Source organism: Entelurus aequoreus, linkage group LG01 (genome assembly GCF_033978785.1).
Source record: "Entelurus aequoreus isolate RoL-2023_Sb linkage group LG01, RoL_Eaeq_v1.1, whole genome shotgun sequence".
NCBI classification, from domain to species: Eukaryota; Metazoa; Chordata; class Actinopteri; order Syngnathiformes; family Syngnathidae; genus Entelurus; species Entelurus aequoreus.
In genome coordinates this window covers 57,378,856-57,399,912 of record NC_084731.1, presented here as the reverse complement: position 1 = coordinate 57,399,912, position 21,057 = coordinate 57,378,856, and the positions used below count along the sequence as shown (strand labels likewise).

At 41.7% G+C, this 21,057-nt stretch overlaps 1 protein-coding gene across 3 annotated transcripts in view; it reads right to left on the bottom strand.

The window, feature by feature from the left end:
• Positions 1-21,057, bottom strand: part of srgap2 (SLIT-ROBO Rho GTPase activating protein 2) — a 246,448-nt gene that overhangs the window by 110,272 nt on the left and 115,119 nt on the right. For all 3 annotated transcript variants that reach the window (XM_062054845.1, XM_062054860.1, XM_062054852.1), the window contains exon 2: positions 2,310-2,502. In XM_062054845.1, coding sequence (XP_061910829.1) covers positions 2,310-2,502 — 193 coding nt within the window. The remainder of the gene's footprint in view (positions 1-2,309; positions 2,503-21,057) is intronic.

Below are 21,057 nucleotides of genomic sequence, written 5' to 3'. Positions count from 1 at the left end.
CCCCGCACCCCCTAACCCCGCCCACCTCAACCTCCTCTTGCTCTCCCTGAGAGAGCATGTCCCAAATTCCAAGCTGCTGTTTTGAGGCATGTTAAAAAAAATAATGCACTTTGTGACTTCAATAATAAATATGGCAGTGCCATGTTGGCATTTTTTTCCATAACTTGAGTTGATTTATTTTGGAAAACCTTGTTACATTGTTTAATGCATCCAGCGGGGCATCACAACAAAATTAGGCATAATAATGTGTTAATTCCACGACTGTATATATCGGTATCGGTTGATATCGGAATCGGTAATTAAGTGTTGGACAATATCGGAATATCGGATATCGGCAAAAAAGCCATTATCGGACATCTCAGGTTGTGATATTGTACGCAGGCATGACATACTGAAAATAGCCTAATTTCTGTGTAAAATGTGTTGGTTAAAGATTTGTAATTGACAAATCGCTTGTCTATTCAGCTATTATGGTCCAAGCACCTCAACCCCTAGTAAGAGGCAGTGGAAGTTTGAAGTTCCTTGGAGTAGCCCAGTACATCGAGCTAGATTCGGCTGCATATCCTGGAAAATGTGGGAGGGGACTAGGGATGATGTTTGATAAGAAATTATCGAGTTCGAGCCTATTATCGAATCCTCTTATCGAACCGATTCCTTATCGATTCTCTTATCGAGTCCAGATAGGTTGTTGTATATGGAAAAAAACACACAATATTTGGTTTAACAAAAGCTCACTTTTATTATATAAGAAAACAATTTAATCTAATAAATACATAAATATTGACTGTTAACCCCCCTAAAAAAATAAAAATAAAAAAATAAATATTGACTGTTGTTACCCAAAGTATATTAAGTGGGATTTTTCAGAAAAACAAATATATACAGTAACACAAAAACAACCTGTCTCTGTGATCACTATAGGTGTATAAATAATAATATAGTGTTAAATAAAATCAGTCCCTTGGGCACAAAACTGAAAATAATACAGCTTTCCAAAAAGTGCAATTCTGCTGCTATTTGACATAACTGTTTGTTATGATGCTTTGACATTTTTGCACTTTATTTCTTTATTGAAAGAAAATTCTATGAAGAGAAAAGTTCTTTGCAAATGTGGATACAATGCTAAAAAAAATTAAAAGTTAAAGCTAAAAAAAGAAATACACTTTGAGTTAACATTATTTCTTTATAGGGGGAAAGATGTTATGAGCTAGGGAATATAACAACTACACTACCCAGCATGCAACGGGAGTGACGAGCATGCGCGGTAGCCCCGAAAAGTGTTGTTGCATATCGTCACCCGGCAGCTAAGAATGAGCACGCTGTGAAAGTAAACGTCAATAACTCAGCCAACACGCCTCGTCTGCATTATTTATAATTAGACAGACAACACAAATAAAGTGTGATTTTGTTTTGTTTACAAGGAAAGAAAAACGAAAGTTAAAAAATGGAGATGTCATATATGTATGTGCTGCGGTTGCTTTAAGAACGTTGTGACAGCTGCCGTAAAGGAGGTACGTTGCTAGCCTGGTTGCTATGTTTCCGGTTGGTCGTAAAAGTGTTCTTCATGCTCAAATCTCTCAGTAAAGTTATTCATTGGATTATACCTTTTGTTTTGAACTTTATTACACCTTGGAGCGCTTTTTCCCGTCCATTGTTTTCCTGCTTTCCCTATCTGCGCCTTATGACTGAGCTACGTGATGTCATTTCTTGTGATGTCCCACGGAGCATTTCTGGTCGGGACGGGATTCGTTCCCATGGATTCGAATAAAGAACCAACTCTTTTTCTTTACTATAGTGGTCTCGATAACGGGTACCGGTTCTCAAAAAGGGATTCGAGTCCGAGGACTCGGTTCTTTTCTTATCGAACAACCGAGAAAACCGGTTTCGAGTATCATCCCTAGAGGGGACTACATAATTTTGACCCTGATTGCAGTACCATTTCTGGCAACATTACTACATATGGCTCCTTTAAATGTTTCACTTCCCCAAAATATGTCCTGTCCAGCCACTTTATTAAATGTTTGGGTAGAATTTGATCAAACAAAAACAGTTTTCTTTGACATAATACAGAAATGTGTTTGAGCTGTTTATTTTATGGAGGAATGTAGTTAATCATAGAACTGGCACCCAGGGTTATTAAAAAGTATTGATGATGAATCGCAAATCGTTTTGAATTGATAATCGATTCTGAATCGAATCGTAGCACACAAAAAAAATTACATCTTTCATTTGCTATTTTAGTCCTTAGAAGTCAAAAGCCGACCCAAGATGAACACAACACGTTCCTTTAGCACCAGTGTGCGTCTTACTTCATCAGGTGGTCCTTGGTGCTGCGCGTCTTGGTGAGGAAGCGCTCGGCCAGCTTCTCCATGTTGCGGCTGTAGTCCACCTCGATCTCCGCCTTCTTCCGGAAGAAGTCCTGCAGGTCCTGCAGCAGCTGCACCCTGAGCTCACACTGCTGGTCCAGACACTTGAGCTGCTCCACCAGCTGGGTACGGATCTCTGTGGACGAGGGACCAGACCAGTTTGTTATTGTCGTGAAGACCAATTCCACACAAAACATCACATTGTGCGGAGTGGAAGCTTCCTGAGCTAGACAACTGCTTTGAGTTGGCATTTTAGCTAGTAAGCCTGCGGCTTGCAGCATCTTAAGTTTGAGGATTTTATCAGCAAAGAGGGCTTTGTTCCTTAGCAAATCTTTAATTGTGATGAGACCAAAAACAGCGGACTTTTATTACAGCTAAGGAGAAGGAACTACCGGGACACAAGCCGATGAAGCATCGCCGCGCACTGCTAATTTACGCTATTGCTAGCGGCGACTACATGAAGCCACTGCTCGTTTCTTACTAAGAAACTCCCAGAGTGTTCAACAATGCCACAAATTAGTTTATTTTTTTTGTTTTTAAATGTAGCAACATAGTGGTTTACGCTTTGGAATGCACCAACAAGACTTTTGTTAGTGTGTGTGCACGTGTTGATATTTAAGCTTGCTGTAATGTTGTGTTGTATAGACAAAAAAAAAGATTGTTGAGCTCTTATCCCCTTGTTACGTTGCTTTGATATATACTGTAGATAGATAGATAGTACTTTATTTATTCCTTCAGGAGAGTTCCCTCAGGAAAATTTAAATATATACACACACATATGTACATACATATATATATATATATATATATATATATATATATATATATATATATATATATATATATATATATATATATATATATATATATATATATATATATATATATGTATATATATTTATATGTGTGTGTGTGTATATATATTTATATGTGTGTGTGTATATGTGTATATATATTTATATGTGTGTGTGTGTATATATATATATATATATATATATATATATATATATATATATATATATATATATATATATATATATATATATATATATATATATATATATATACATACACACATATATACACACACATACACTACCGTTCAAAAGTTTGGGGTCACATTGAAATGTCCTTATTTTTGAAGGAAATGCACTGTACTTTTCAATGAAGATAACTTTAAACTAGTCTTAACTTTAAAGAAATACACTCTATACATTGCTAATGTGGTAAATGACTATTCTAGCAGCAAATGTCTGGTTTTTGGTGCAATATCTACATAGGTGTATAGAGGCCCATTTCCAGCAAATATCACTCCAGTGTTCTAATGGTACAATGTGTTTGCTCATTGGCTCAGAAGGCTAATTGATGATTAGAAAACCCTTGTGCAATCATGTTCACACATCTGAAAACAGTTTAGCTCGTTACAGAAGCTACAAAACTGACCTTCCTTTGAGCAGATTGAGTTTCTGGAGCATCACATTTGTGGGGTCAATTAAACGCTCAAAATGGCCAGAAAAAGAGAACTTTCATCTGAAACTCGACAGTCTATTCTTGTTCTTAGAAATGAAGGCTATTCCACAAAATTGTTTGGGTGACCCCAAACTTTTGAACGGTAGTGTATATACATACATACATATATATATATATATATATATATATATATATATATATATATATATATATATATATATATATACATATATATATATATATATATATATATATATATATATATATACATATATATATATATATATATATATATATATATATATATATATATATATATATATATATATATATATATATATATGTATGTATATATATATATATATATATATATATATATATATATATATATATATATATATATATATATATATATACATATATATATATATATATATATATATATGCCGTCACTAGAGGCAGGGGAGGCACGGCCTCACCTGCCATCATGGAAAGAAAAGAAAAAAAGTAAAAAGAAAAAAATAATAATTAAATTGTTATATGTATCCAGTGATTATACTAAAGTTATTTTCCATTTAACTTCACCAGTTTTAGATTATTTTTATTTTTATATTCACATTTGCCGTTCAAATACTGAGAAGAGACGGTGCGGTGATCAGCAGCCAGTTGAGGCACGTCACTGCGTTGTGCCTCAACATGGATTGTGCGCAATGACTCGGCTAACTGCTGGCCTGCTATGCAGTGAGACCGTATTGCTATATGAATTATATTATACATTTCCATAGTTTAGTTAGCTGAGGTATATAATGTACACTGTATTTTGTCAACAACTGTATGTGTGTAACGTATTTCTTGTGCTGAGCGATCATAAAACTCTGCTGCGAAGACACACTGTGAGAGGCTCGTCTCATAACCCCGCCTCCTGGTGCCAAGCACCTCCGCCGCAGAATGCACCGACCGACGGGAGCGCCACACCAACCAAAGCCCACACCCAAACCCTCCACGTGCAAGACCGAATCCACCCAAAAAAAGTCACTTAACAAGAAGCCAAAAAGTGCAAAAACAACAATGCTCGCGCTGCAGGAGCCGCGAACGACCGCAGGGACACAACATTTGGTACACCTGCACTGCAGGTTCATAAGTTTGTAAATCTGACTGTGATGATGCAGTCGTGCCTCACCAGACATTAACCTCACCGCACGCCACTGATATATATATATATATATATATATATATATATATATATATATATATATATATATATATATATATATATATATATTTATATATATATATATATATATATATATATATATATATATATATATATATATATATATATATATATATATATATATATATATATATGTGTCTGTGTATATATTTATATGTGTGTGTGTGTGTGTATATATATATATATATATATATATATATATATATATATATATACACACACACATATATGTATATGTATACACATACACACATATATACATACATACACACATGTATATATATATATATATACACATACACACATATATACATACATACACACATGTATGTATATATATATAAACACATATACACACATGTATATATATACACACACATATATATCGTCGTCGTCGTCGGCGGTCACTCGAAACGAGTATGACTGTCCTCCAAGGGATGTTAGGGTGGATTCCCTATATGGAGGACGCCTGTGCGTGGAATCTTTTAATGTGGGGAGACTGGTGCACGGTCAGCCACCACACAGTCCTTGGCATTGAGCGGGCCAGGGTCCAGTGGCATGGAAACCAAGACGACTGGGGACCCGTCTTTGCTGCAGCCTTCATCCGCCTTCCCAGCCGTTGTGGTGCATTCCGCTGCCGCCATCTTCCGCCTGGTCCACCGTTGAGGCGGTTTTCACTATTCGCCCATAGCTGGGGTTATTTACCCATAGCTGGGACAGGGGTTGACTGGGCACCAGGGCATGTCCACACACCGGTGGGCCTGCATGCCCCGTCTCTGGGGCCCCCTGCTGCTCCGAGATCCCGTACAACTTAGCCTGGAACCGCGAGGTTCCAGTTACCGTGTGTGGCCACGAGGAGGCATGTACGAGTCTTGACAATGGAGAGGCTATGTACCGGCTGAGGAGGCTTATGCACTCGGCTCCTCTTTTCGCCCTCTGAGACAGAGGGCTAGCCGGCGGCACTAGCTGAAAGCAATGAGTATCAGGCAGAAGCAGCATGCAGCATAGCAAGCAAAAGCGGCATGCAGCATGCACTAACTACAGGTACTACTACTCCAAGGCTACTGCACTAGACGCATCACATCGCCCTGTGCGATGTTTTCTGCACACACACACACATATATATACATATATATATAAACACATATACACACATGCATATACATACACACATATATATATATACACACACATATATATCTACATGTAAAGCGACTTTGGGTACTTAAAAAAGCGCTATATAAATCCCAGGTATTATTATTATTATTATATATATATACATAAATATATATATACTGTATATACACACACACACATACATATATATATACACACATTTTTACAGTACATACACACGCATATATACACATATACTGTATATATACATATATATATACACATATATACATACACACATTCTGTATATATACACATATATACACACATACAGTGAGGGAAGAGTGGATCGTGAGATCGACAGGCGGAACGGTGCGGCATCTTCAGTAATGCGGACGCTGTATCGATCCGTTCTGGTGAAGAAGGAGCTGAGCCGGGATGCAAAGCTCTCAATTTACCGGTCGATCTACGTTCCCATCCTCACCTATGGTAATGAGCTTTGGGTTATGACTGAAAGGACAAGATCACGGGTACAATCGCCGAAATGTGTTTCCTCCGCCGGGTGGCGAGGCTCTCCCTTAGAGATAGGGTGAGAAGCTCTGTCATTCGGGAGGAGCTCAAAGTAAAGCTGCTCCTCCACATCGAGAGGAGCCAGATGAGGTGGTTCAGGCACCCGAACGCCTCCCTAGGGAGGTGTTTAGGGCACGTCCGAACGGTAGGAGGCCACGGGGAAGACCCAGGACACGTTGGGTAGACTATGTCTCCCGGCTGGCCTGGGAACGCCTCGGGATCCCCCGGGAGGAGCTGGACAAAGTGGCTGGGGAGAGGGAAGTCTGGGCTTCCCTGCTTAGGCTGCTGCCCCCGCGACCCGACCTCGGATAAGCGGAAGAAGATGGATGGATGGATATATACAAACACACACACATACACACAAACATTATAGTGTCTTCAAAGTGTGCAGCTTTTTACTAAAATAAGGACTTTTGTCGAGGCTACAATTAGTTTTTCATGTTTACATTGTTTCTTTTCACTATACGGAACAATTAACAAGTTAAGTTGGTAAATGGAGGTTGCACTGAATTTTAACCACTGTCGTGGATGAAAGTGGTGACACCTAACCGCAAAAGAGACTTCAGTTCAGCGAGCACCAAAATTGCCTGGGCAATGTTGGTATGATCCAGTTTCTTCCAAATGAGGAACAAGTTGACAAACAGAAACTGTCTTGTTAAGACTCTATAGTCCCTCACTCAGTCATGTGATGCAAATGAACACATTTGATACCTAATTTCATGTCCTCCACGTATAATATACACATCTCCAGAGGCAGCCATTTATCGCACTTCATCACTTTTCATTTCCTCCCGCTCTGGTCTCACAATAGTAGACTGCACTCAGACGTGGTCCATCACACACCACAGGAAGATATAGCCTCTGGAGAATCTTGTGTGTTGCAGTGTTGTGACAGCAAGCAAGTTGCCACATGCATCACGCTCCAACACATCGATGATGAAGGGTTCGGTGGCGACAGCTGATGCATTAACGCTGTGTGTGTGTGTGTGTGTGTGTGTGTGTGTGTGTGTGTGTGTGTGTGTGTGTGTGTGTGTGTGTGTCTGTGTGTGTTGCATATGCATCATAACAACACACACACACACACCAGGGCTTGCATAGCACAGCTGTCCTACCTTTACAACGTTGGCTGTAGAGGAAGCAAAGTGTTTTGCCTTCCATCCTGGCTCCAGTTCAGCATTAAATTCCCTGACACACACACAAGCACACACACAAGCACACACATTCACAGCCAGTTCTGGCAAAGAGCGCGCCGTCTGTTGCGCCAACAGCGTCGGTCGATGCTGCCTTTGTGCTTCACGGCTCAGAGTGCAGTTTGTCATTATCACAAAGAGAAGTGGAATCTCTAAATATGTCTGAACACACACCCCCTTATCTCCGATCTCACTCTCTCACGCTGTCATAAACAGACCTAAACATTGTGCGAGTCGCGATGTGCACACACACACACACACACACACACACACACACACACACACACACACACACACACACACACACACACACACACACACACACACACACACACACACACACACACAGTACACAGGGTATGCCCCTTAGCCAATGACCTGTTGTGGGTATTTGCTTTGACAACATGTGTTAATGTCTTTTGATGATGCAATAGTTGTGTGTGTGTGTGTGTGTGTGTGTGTGTGTGTGTGTGTGTGTGTGTGTGTGTGTGTGTGTGTGTGTGTGTGTGTGTTTGTGTGTTCTTGTGTTTTTACCCTTATTGAGACATCAACAAGGAAATGTACCTTCCATATGAGGAGGTGTGAACAAGTTAGGACATAAATCATGGTCCCAATACGGAAAACCATTGCATCTAATAGAGAATGTCTCATTTGCACCCCTGGTGGTGAAATCTATTAAAAATTAGGGTGGTCCCAAAAAGAAGGGATTTTTAAAAATTGACTGTGTGTCGGTTTTAAAAGTGCTCCTCCTCTGGTCAACATATGAAATAACAAGTGTGTAAGAATTTGAAATGCGCCCCTTTTTGCCAAAATTAATTTAAAAAAAATATATATATATGTATATAAAGACATACTGTAATAACTTGAGGTAAATAATGAACATTAAAAACCAATTAGGGCAGCAGGGTGGCAGAAGGGTTAGTGCGTCTGCCTCACAATACGAAGGTCCTGAGTTGTCGTGAGTTCAATCCCGGCCTCGGGATCTTTCTGTGTGGAGTTTGCATGTTCTCCCCGTGACTGTGTGGGTTCCCTCCGGGTACTCCGGCTTCCTCTCACCTCCAAAGACATGCACCTGGGGATAGGTTGATTGGCAACACTAAATTGGCCCTAGTGTGTGAATGTGAGTGTGAATGTTGTCTGTCTATCTGTGTTGGCGACTTGTCCAGGGTGTACCCCGCCTTCCGCCTGATTGTAGCTGAGATAGGCTCCAGCGCCCCCCGCGACCCCGAAGGGAATAAGCGGTAGAAAATGGATGGATGGAAAAACCAATTACCAACAAAAAATTAAAAATTAAAAAAATTAACTAAAAGCAGTCTTTTTCTCACAATGTTTTGACATTGTGAGAAATTATTACTTTTTAATGCCAATTGGTGACATTTGTCATATAAAATTCTGACTTTTGTCACAAAATTGCCAATTTTTTTGTTGTTCTTGTAAAACAGTGACATGTTTTAAGTAAAATGATGACTTTTGTCATAATTTTGCCAAGTAAAATTCAGATTACTATTATAATATTGCCAAAATGTTAGTTTTCTTATAAAATAGTGACTTTTGTCAAGTAAAATTACAACTCTTTTCATAAAATTGCCAAATTTTTAAGCTTTTCTTGTAAAATTGCGACGGTTATTGAGTAAAATCCCAACTTTATCATAATATTGCACAAATGTTCAGTTTTTCTTGTAAAATTACGACTTTTACTATAATACTGCCAAATTCTAAGTTTTCCTTGTGAAATTGTGACCTTTTTCATGTGAAATTCCAACTCATTTGTCACAACAAGCTTTTTTATACATGCATAGTATGTATATATTATTAATGTTGTAAATACAAATATTTATGAATCTAGAAAGGGTGGTCCTAAAGAGGTAGGCATTTTTCGGAGGTCTCAAGAAGGTAACAAATACAAGAATGTGCGTGTGTGTGTGTGCGTGTCTGCACAGGGTGTGTGTGACGCGTCTAGTGCAGTAGAAGTAGAGAGATGTCTGTAGATAGTGCATGTTGCTTTCTGCTTGCTACTCTCTGCTTACAGCTACCGCCGCCAGCTAGCCCCCCTCGGGAGGTGAAAAGAGGAGCCGAGTGCGTAAGTCTCCTCCTGCTGGTACAAAGCCTCTCCACCACCAAGACTCCTTCAGTGCCTCCTCGTGGCCACACACGGATAAGGGTCTTTGCAGACCCCGAACTAAACTGAAGGGGATCTCGGAGCAGCAGTGGGCCCCAGAGACGTGGCGTATGGGCCCACCATTGTGTGGAACACGCCCTGACGCCCGTCAACCCTGCCCCAACTATGGGTAAATAGCCCCATTGCCTTGTGGGTCAGCTTATTTAGGAAAAGGCTAATGGAATGTAAGGACTCTCCTGGACTCGTACGGCAGATCTGACAGACCTCACAGGAGAACTGCCTTGGTTGCTGCAGAGCTGAATCGCTACAACATTGACATTGCAGCCCTGAGTGAGACCAGTATCCTGGATGAAGGCTCTCTAACTGAGGAAGGTATGGGCTACACATTCTTCTGGAAAGGCTACCCCTCAGGAAGACAACATCTGCATTGTGTAGGACTGGCCATCAAAAACACACTGCTGCCAAGACTCACTGAAACACCTGTCGGCATTAGTGAGAGACTAATGACCCTCCGTATCCCCCTGGTCAGGAATCGCTACGCCACACTTCTCAGTGCTTATGCACCGACCCTGCCATCTGAGAGTGAGGTCAAGGATTCTTTCTACCAGTCACTTGATGAGGCTCTCTGCCGGATCCCCAAGAATGACAAGATTTTTTTGCTTGGGGATTTTAATGCCCGAGTGGGACAGAACAGCAGCATATGGAGTGGAGTACTTGGCAGACATGGAGTTGGTCAGGTTAACTCAAATGGGATGAGATTGCTTACTCTCTGCTCAGAGCATAACCTGACCATAACCAACATCATCTTCCAGCAGAAGGCTAAATATAAGACATCATGGATGCACCCCCGTTCTAAACATTGGCACCTAATAGATTATATCATAGTGAGGCGTAGTGACATCAAAGACTTCCTCATCACCCGTGCCATGAGAGGTGCAGAGTGCTGGACAGATCATCATTTGATTATGGCCAATGTCCACATGCAAGTACGCCTCTCCTTGAGACGGCGAGGACCCAAAAGGAAGAAGCTAGACTGTGCCCGCCTGGAAAACCCTGATTCAAGAAATGACTTTCGCCGCTCCCTGGCTGAGAAACTTGGGGAGGTGGAGTTTTCCTTGAACTCATCTGAGAACTCTATTGACCAGAACTGGAACTCTATCAGCTCGGCTCTCTATGAGGCAGCAGCCCAAAAAAACGGCTTCAAGAGTAAGAACCACCAAGACTGGTTTGATGAAAACTCGGACACCATTCATGTCCTGTTGAAGGATATCCACAAAGCACACAGGGCAACTCTAGAGAACCCTTCATCCAGTAGCACCAGGCAGAAATGGCAGAGAGCTCGAGGAGAAGTGCAAAGGGCTGTTAGGAGGTTGCAGAATGAGTGGTGGAGAAAAAAGGCAGATGAAATCCAAACATTTGCAGATAAAAATGACATGCACAACTTTTACAATGCTGTCAAGAAGACCTACGGCCCAACAAACCGCTGCATCACTCCCCTGAAAACAGCAGACGGCCGGTCAACCTTGAAGGACCAACCTAGCATCCTGCTGAGATGGGCGGAACACTTTAGCACCCTGTTGAATCAGGAATCTGATGCAGAGCCCACTGTTCTGGATGAACTGCCTACACTTCCCGTCATGCACAATCTGGACGAGCCTCCAACCTTCCTGGAGATCCGATCAGCTACCCGCTCCCTCAAAAACCACAAATCCCCTGGTAATGACAACATCCCGGCTGAACTACTGAAGCAAGGAGGATACTTCTGCACAAGAGCACTGCACCGGTACATCACAAAGGTCTGGGCTGAAGGGAACGTCCCACAACAATGGAGAGACGCCAATGTTGTCACTATCTACAAGAACAAGGGTGACAAGGCTGTCTGTGGCAACAGTAGGGGCATTTCACTCCTTGCTGTTGCCGGTAAAGTGCTCCAGAGGCTGATTAATAACATCACTGAGTCGATACTGCCTGAATCACAGTGCGGGTTTAGAAAGAGTAGGAGCACAGTGGACATGATTTTCACAGCTAGACAGCTGCAGGAAAAATGTAGGGAACAACATCAGGACCTATTCATGGCCTTTGTCGACCTCTCCAAAGCCTTCGACAATGTTCAGAGAGAACTTCTATGGGAAGTCCTCCTCAAGTTTGGCTGTCCCATTAAGTTCGTTAACATCCTCCGTCAGTTTCATGATGGAATGACTGCTTGAGTGACTATAGGAGGTCAATAGTCTGCCCCCTTCCCTGTACATACAGGAGTAAGGCAGGGGTGTGTACTAGCACCAGTGCTTTTCAACATCTTCTTACTATGTGTTACCAAGCTTCTCCACAAGGAGATTGAGTACAGCAGCGGTGTGACAGTGGACTTTCGTTGAGATGGCAACCTCTTTAATATCAGGAGGCTTCAGGCTACCACCAAACTGCAGAGGGAGATAATTGTTGAGATGCAGTACGCAGATGACTGTGTTCTTGTATCTCACAGCCCACAAGACCTCCAGTCTGTTCTTGCTGCTGCGGCGAGAGCGTACAGCAGGATGGGACTAACCGTCAACACCAGCGAGACGGAAGTAGTTTGCCAGTGGAGCTCCAACAAGCCATCTACATCACCTGTCTTCACTGTTTCTGGAGAACAAATAGCAATCGTTCCATCCTTCAGATACCTGGGGAGCATTCTTTCTAATGACAACACTGTTGATAGTGAGGTCCAGAACAGGATCAAGCAGGCAGCGGCAGCTTTTGGGAGACTCAGGCGTCGGGTCTTCCAAAACAAGAACCTCCATCTCCACACAAAGGTCTCAGTCTATCAAGCTATCTGCCTCACTACCCTCCTCTACAGCTGTGAAGCCTGGGTAACCTACAGCCGCCACATCAAGGCCCTAGAGCAGTTCCACATACGCTGCCTTCAGCGCATCCTGGGGATTACATGGCGTGATCGTGTGCCTCATTCTGAAATACTCTCAAAAACCAACTGCAGGAGTATTGAGGCCATGATCACGTATTTGGCCACGTAGTAAGGATGCCCTCAGACCGCCTGCCTTGCAAAGTGTTATACGGCCAGCTACACCATGGTCGTCGCTCTGCTGGAGGGCAGAACAAACGATATAAAGACCAGCTGAAGACTGCACTAAGGAAGTGTAAAATCAGACCTGAGGCCCTGGAGGGTGTGGCTGCTGATCGTAACACCTGGCGTCAGCTGTGCCAGGACTCAGGAGGAATACAGCTACGGTTGCCGTTTCTACCACCACCACATTTACATTCCCTACCTGCAGTAGGGTTTGTGTATCCAGGATAGGGCTATTCAGCCACCAACGAACTCACCGATAGAAGTGGAAGTCGTCATCGGACTGGATGGACAACCATAAGCAAAAGCAAGTGTGTGTGTGTGCGCACATTGCACAGCTCTGTTAATGATGGGGCTGTAGCCTGTGGTTTGCCTCCTGACGCTGTGACACACAACCACAAAGTGACGGCCTTGTAATTAACAGTCAAAGGACAGAAACAACACAAAAGTATTAGTTGATCTAATCTAATGGAGCGGTAATTAAATATAAGAACTAAATCAGTGTTTCTGCCTTTAAACCAGCCGTGTCAAACGTACGGCCCGTATCAGATGAGTTTGCTCAGTATAGAAATGAGCTGAAATGTTTTTAATGAAAGAGGCTGCTGTTCTAAATGTGTCCACTGGGTGTCGCAATAGCAATTCTGTACACAGAACTCGACTACAGTGGGAATTGATACAATTTTTCCGGTTCCGGTTCTATTATAGATTCTTATTTCGACAAAAAAAGATAATAAAAAGATGGATTAGCATCAATTGTGTTTGGTTTAGAGCTAACAAGGCCTTACAAAGCCTAATGTGAGATATTTTAAGAGGCACTTAGCAAAGAAAAAAACTTTTAAAAATGATAAGTGTGACCAGTAGATGGCAGTCACACATAAGAGATACATGTGGACTGCAGGTTGACACCTGTTCATTAAATGACACTAGCACGATTGCAGCTGAGATAGGCTCCAGCACCCCCCGCGACCCCGAAAGAGATAAGCGGTAGAAAATGGATGGATGGAAGTACCAGTAAGCAAGCAACACCAAAACGTTGTTGATGTTTCATTGAGAATATAGAATATGACACACGGCGCTCAAAACTCTCAAAATGCTTTAGTACGACTTTGGTAAGCTACGACACCGCACCACTTGATGGATTGTCAGAGCATTACGGCTACCATAGTCAGACGTACCGCGCTTCAACATACGGTATTATTATGGTTTGTATAAGGACCCCAAAATGGCACCTATTAGGAGACATTATCTGGTGTTTTGTTTCGCAATATTATGCAAAACCTACTTTTCTTACCTATTGGTACCTGCTGATGTATATTTGGGCTCTGCATAAGTCCCGAAAATGTGCATGTGTCTGCCACTGTAGTCAATAAGCTCCTTCTTTTTCTCTATTTTGTTGTTGGGCATTCATCCTCTACTGTTGCCATTTCTAATATAAAGTAGCATACAGTTGTAACTTATATCTGTCAGTAGACTCGCTATGGAAGCACTAAAAACTACCGGCACAACAAAGATGACGGGGAGAAGACGCTGTTGAAGTGGAGCCACATAAATATGACCGCTCACAAAACGGAGCAACCTGAAGAGACTGTCAGAAAGCGGCTTGAAGATGATCTGTAAAACATAATTTATGCAACATTTTGACCAAAGAACCACCATTACATGTTATGTAGACCAGTGTTTTTCAACCACTGTGCAGCGGCACACTAGTGGGCCGTGAGATACAGTTTGGTGTGCCGTGGGAGATTATGTAATTTCACCTAATTGGGTTAAAAAATATTTTTTGCAAACCAGTAATTATAATCCGCAAATGTGCCGTTGTTCAGTGTCTGTGCAGTCTGGAGCTCGGCGGAGTAACCGTGTAATACTCTTCCATATCAGTAGGTGGCAGCCGGTAGCTAATTGCTTTGTAAATGTCGGGAACATGGTTTGTCGTGATCACAATATGTGGGAGGCAGCGTGCAGGTAAAAATGTATCTAACACCTAAACCAAAAATAAAGAAAAGGCGAGTGCCGCTAAGTTCCGCTAAGAAAAGGCATTGAAGCTTAGGGAAACTAAACTAAAACTGAACTTGCTGCAAAGTAAACAGAAACAGAATGATGGACGACAGCAAAGACTTACAGCGTGTGAGCCGACGGCGTCCACAAAGTACATCCGTACATGACATGACAATCAACAATGTCCCCACAAAGAAGAATAGCGTCCGCACAATTTAAATAGTCTTGATTGCGAAAACAAAGCCGGTGCGGGGAATAGCGTTCAAAGAAGACATGAAACTGCTACAGGAAAATACCAACAACACAGGAAAAGCCACCAAAATAGGAGCGCAAGACCAGAACTAAAACACTACACACAGGAAAACACCAAAAAACTCCAAATAAGTCACGGCGTGATGTGACAGGTCATGACAGTACACCTACTTTGAGACAAGAGCTATAGTGATGCATGGTTGGTTATGGTTTAAGGTCGTATCCAACAATTGCGAGAACGACTTTTTATTATCAATATCGGCTGCTCAGTTTAATTTTTTAATGTTTTCTGCTGGTGGTGTGCCTCTGGGTTTTTTCAATGAAAAAAATGTGCCTTGTCTCAGAAAAGATTGAAAAATACTGATATAGACCAAAAGGAAGTGTTTTAAATGTAGAAGAACATCATAATATGACCCCTTAAATGCACCCTATGGTCCGAAAAATACAGTAGGAGCTAATAAGAATGAAGAATTTTTGCATCTCTTTCATCGGATTCGATGTTCTTTAAGGAGCCGAATTTGAAACCCTGGAACCCACTGGGACCAATGTTTCCACCATCCTATCAGTTAGGAGAGATATGGCCATCGGACTCAACCACAGAGCTCCTTACACTTCCCACTGTTGTTCCTGGCGGCTCAGCCCGAGTAATAAAAAGTCAAGTCCTTAGATGCTGGTCTCGTCGGCAAGAGAGAGGGAGAGAGACATAGATCTGGTCCCTCTGTGATGGTCATCATCCTCTCGGCCAGAGAGAAGTGGGATGTGAAGTGGAATTTGCCGCCTCCAGAAAGCCGAGTCACTTTTTCCAGGCAGATGCGAGCGGGTCCTGCACGGGATCTGGGATTCCACTTTACTGATGCTCTTCCCTTCCTGTCTGCACTCAAGTCCCACATTTACAGTTAAAAAACACCCCCCAAGAATGAGAAAGTGTGCTTTGCCTTTTGGAGCAACTTCTTTTTTTAAGACGACGCGGTCCAACATGGTGACTTGCTTTGTACGGCCAAACATCTGCTGTCCTTCACGTGACCTTCGACCCATTTCTCTGGTCGCTTTGCTGGATCTAATCTTCTTGATGCAGAACATGTCATCATGCACACGCCACAAGGTCCATTTGAAGCAGGGGTGCCCAAACTTTTTGACCGGGAAAGGTGTGTGTGTTTGTGTGTGTGTTTGTGTGTGTGTGTGTGTGTTCTTGTATTTCTGCCCTTCTTGAGACATCAACAAGGAAAAGTACCGTCCATATGAGTACTGGTGAACGAGTTAGGACATAAATCATGGTTCCAATACGGAAAACCATTGCATCTAATAGAGAGCCAAATACTATAGTCCGTGAACATTGCTCCAAAGTCAGGATTTTTTTTTTAATTTAATGTGCATACAAAAGTAAACATTGACAGGTGCAAAGGCAGCAATATATGATAAAACAAGATGGCAGCTAAAGAATGACTTCCCTATTCATCACCCAAAAAAACCCGCCAGGTGAACAGCTGATTTTACCACTTCCGGTGCTGACGTAAGACAACCCGCGTCCCATATGTAACCATAGGATGAACTATAGTGGCCATTAACAGTTAGCTTCTACAGCTGGGTTGCCCAAAGTGTGGCACAGGGGCCATCTGTGGTCCGTGACTCGTTTGTCGTCGGCCTTAAAGGCCTACTGAAATGAATTTTTTTTATTTAAACGGGGATAGCAGATCCATTCTATGTGTCATACTTGATCATTTCGCGATATTACCATATTTTTGCTGAAAGGATTTAGTAGAGAACATCGACGATAAAGTTCGCAACTTTTGGTCGCTGATAAAAAAAAGCCTTGCCTGTACCGGAAGTAGCGTGACGTCGCAGGTTGAAAGGCTCCTCACATTTCCCCATCGTTTACACCAGCAGCGAGAACGATTCGGACCGAGAAAGCGACGATTACCCCATTAATTTGAGCCAGGATGAAAGATTTGTGGATGAGGAACGTGAGAGTGAAGGACTAGAGTGCAGTGCAGGACGTATCTTTTTTCGCTCTGACCGTAACTTAGGTACAAGGGTTCATTGGATTCCACACTTTTCACCTTTTTCTATTGTGGATCACGGATTTGTATTTTAAACCACCTCGGATACTATATCCTCTTGAAAATGAGAGTCGAGAACGCGAAATGGACATTCACAGTGACTTTTATCTCCACGACAATACATCGGCGAAGCACTTTAGCTACGGAGCTAACGTGATAGCATCGGGCTTAACTGCAGATAGAAACAAAATAAATAAACCCCTGACTGGAAGGATAGACAGAAAATCAACAATACTATTAAACCATGGACCTGTAACTACATGGTTAATGCTTTCCAGCCTGGCGAAGCTTAACAATGCTGTTGCTAACGACGCCATTGAAGCTAGGACCTCACAGAGCTATGCTAAAAACATTAGCTATCCACCTACGCCAGCCAGCCCTCATCTGCTCATCAACACCCGTGCTCACCTGCGTTCCAGCGATCGACGGAGCGACGAAGGACTTCACCCGATCATCGATGCGGTCGGCGGCTAGCGTCGGATAGCGCGTCTGCTATCCAAGTCAAAGTCCTCCTGGTTGTGTTGCTGCAGCCAGCCGCTAATACACCGATCCCACCTACAACTTTCTTCTTTGCAGTCTTCATTGTTCATTAAACAAATTGCAAAAGATTCACCAACACAGATGTCCAGAATACTGTGGAATTTTGCGATGAAAACAGACGACTTAATAGCTGGCCACAATGGTGTCCGAATATGTCCGCACAATCCGTGACGTCACGCGCAAACGTCATCATACCGAGACGTTTTCAGCAGAATATTTCGCGGGTAATTTAAAATTGCCCTTTACTAATCTAACCCGGCCGTATTGGCATGTGTTGCAATGTTAAGATTTCATCATTGATGTATAAACTATCAGACTGCGTGGTCGGTAGTAGTGGGTTTCAGTAGGCCTTTAAGCACATTACAAAGAACAAAAAAATAGAGATCTCATTTGCACCCCTGGTGGTGAAATCTATCAAAATGAGGGTGGTCCCAAAAAGGAGGGATTTTTCAAATTGACTGTGTGTCGGTTTTAAAAGTGCTCCCCCTCTGGCCAAAATATGTGTGTGTGTGTGTGTGTGTGTGTGTGTGTGTGTGTGTGTGTGTGTGTGTGTGTGTGTGTGTGCATATATTAATATGATGAATATTTACTCAATATAATGGATAGATAATTGATATAATTGGATATTAAGAGTATATGAAAGCTTGATTCCTACCTTGTTACAAAACTTTAAGAAGGTCATCACAGAAGTAATCAATCAAAAATATCAAGCAGCTAAAATATGTCAGACAGGGATAAGTGTGAACAGAGTGTTTTGCAATTTTCCAGTCATGCACTCTAACGGATTTAAATGGGTGTAAATTTGAAATGTTTTATGGTGTTTTGACATTTTCTCATAATACCCACAACGTTCTATAAGCATGTTGTGTTATGTGCGACCATGTGTGTTGACCTTTATGTTAGTTGCATTTTATTTTTTATTGCACCATGACTAGGGAGGTTGTTTGGATTGTGTCATGCAAGTACTGTATTTTTCGGACCATAGGGCGCACCGGATTAAAAGGCGCACTGCCGATGAGCGGGTCTATTTTCATACAAAAGGTGCACCGGATTGTAAGGCGCATTAAAGGAGTCATATTATGATTTTTTTCTAAATGTAAAACATTTCCTTGTGGTCTACATAACATGTAATGGTGGTTCTTTGGTCAAAATGTTGCATAGATGATGTTTTACAGACCATCTTCAAGTCGCTTCAGGATGCGCCGTTTTGTGGGCGGTCTTATTTACGTGTCTCACCTTTGACAGCCTCTTCTCCCCGTCATCTTTGTTGTAGCGGTGTAGCGTGCAAGGACGGGAGTGGAAGAAGTGTCAAAAGATGGAGCTAACTGTTTTAATGACATTCAGACTATACTTCAATCAATAACGGAGCAGCATCTCCTCATCCGTGGCTCACTAGTGCAACAACAACGCCGGAAATGTGTCCCGTGAAAAAACGTCCGACCGGAACCCTCTAATAACTAAAGTTCCTTGGGTAAATTATGTAAACCCACTACAGCTAGTCTACTGACAGATATAAGTAAGAACTTTACACTACTTTATATTAGAAATGGCCACAGCGGAAGATGAATGTCACAAAGGTAGAGAAAAAGAAGAAGCTTATGACTACCGTGTCAGCAAGGACTACAATGGCGGACGTGCGCACATTTTCAGGACTTATGCAGATCCCAAATACACATCAGCAAGTACCAGAAGGTAAGAAAAGTTGCTTTTGCATAATATTGTGAAACAAAACGCCAGATAATATGTCTGCTAATGGGTGCCATAATAATACTTGTTGTTTAATGCGCCGACAATCCATCAAGCGGTGCGGCTTCATAACTTACCGAAGTCGTACTAAAAACATTTAGATTTTTGAGTGCCGTGTGTAATGTTCTATATTCTCAATGAAACGTTTAAAGTTTTGGTATTGTTTACTGGCGTCATCTTGCAGTTTACACGTATCTCTTATGTGTGACTGCCATCTACTGGTCACACTTATCATTTTACCATGTACCAAATAAAATTGCTACGAGGTCAGTAACCACAACCAGAATCATTCCGTACAATAGGCGCACCGGGTTATAAGGCGCACTGACGATTTTTGAGAAAATGAAAGTATTTTAAGTGCGCCTTATAGTCCGAAAAATACAGTAAATGCTCTGCTTAATTTCAAAGTACATTCAAGGGTCATTGATCGGATTTACTCACAGAGTCTACAAGATGGCAGTGAATATGTAGCATTAAATCACTCCGCGGTGCGATGCTTTATTGATGTCATGACGTCTGGCGGGCCAAATTGATGACACTGGAAGGCCGCACTTGGCCCGCAAGCCATAGTTAGGACACCCTTGATCTAAATAAAGCATTATTACTATAAATCTGCATATCAAATGGTCAGATTTTAGAGGACTATGTATTATACATCCCTTGAAAAACTGACAATAAGTTTGTTTATCGTGGCCCAAACTATAAGGAGTAAACAAGTAGAACAATGCAACTATTAAGCTTGTATTTGGTTTATTTCTATGCTTATTATGTGTAGAGGTGGGAATCTTTGGCCACCTCACGAAATGAATTTTTGTTTCACTAAATAAGCGTTTATCACTTGCAACTTTCAAAAGCAGTACATTTGTAAAAATAAATTCCCATCACATTTAATAAATTAATGGAAATGTGTGCAAAACTGGAACATAAGTGCCCTAAAATAAAGGAGCTGGTGGCTCGCTGTAGTCAGCCAAATTTAAGAACTTTCTGCGTTATTACTTTATTTACGAGAAATAAATTGATTATGGACATTTACTAATTATAATGGTCCATGTCTGAATTTCGATGCATCTAAAAATGTATTATTTCCCCCACCACTACTTATGAGTGTACTGTGAATTAAACAAGGCTGGCTTCCTCCAACCGAGCATGCACAACTTTTCTTAAAGAATGCAAGATATTTTTTTGATGTTTTCCTTCGTTTCCAAGTGGCTACAACACTGACTTTGTGTTCCATTGAGCATTGAGTGAAAGATGCTCAATTGTCATTGGCGGATATTTGACTGGTTCCAGAGGGCTTGAGGCTGTTGCTTCAAATCATTCAGACATGCTGCGTGCGGTTAGAAA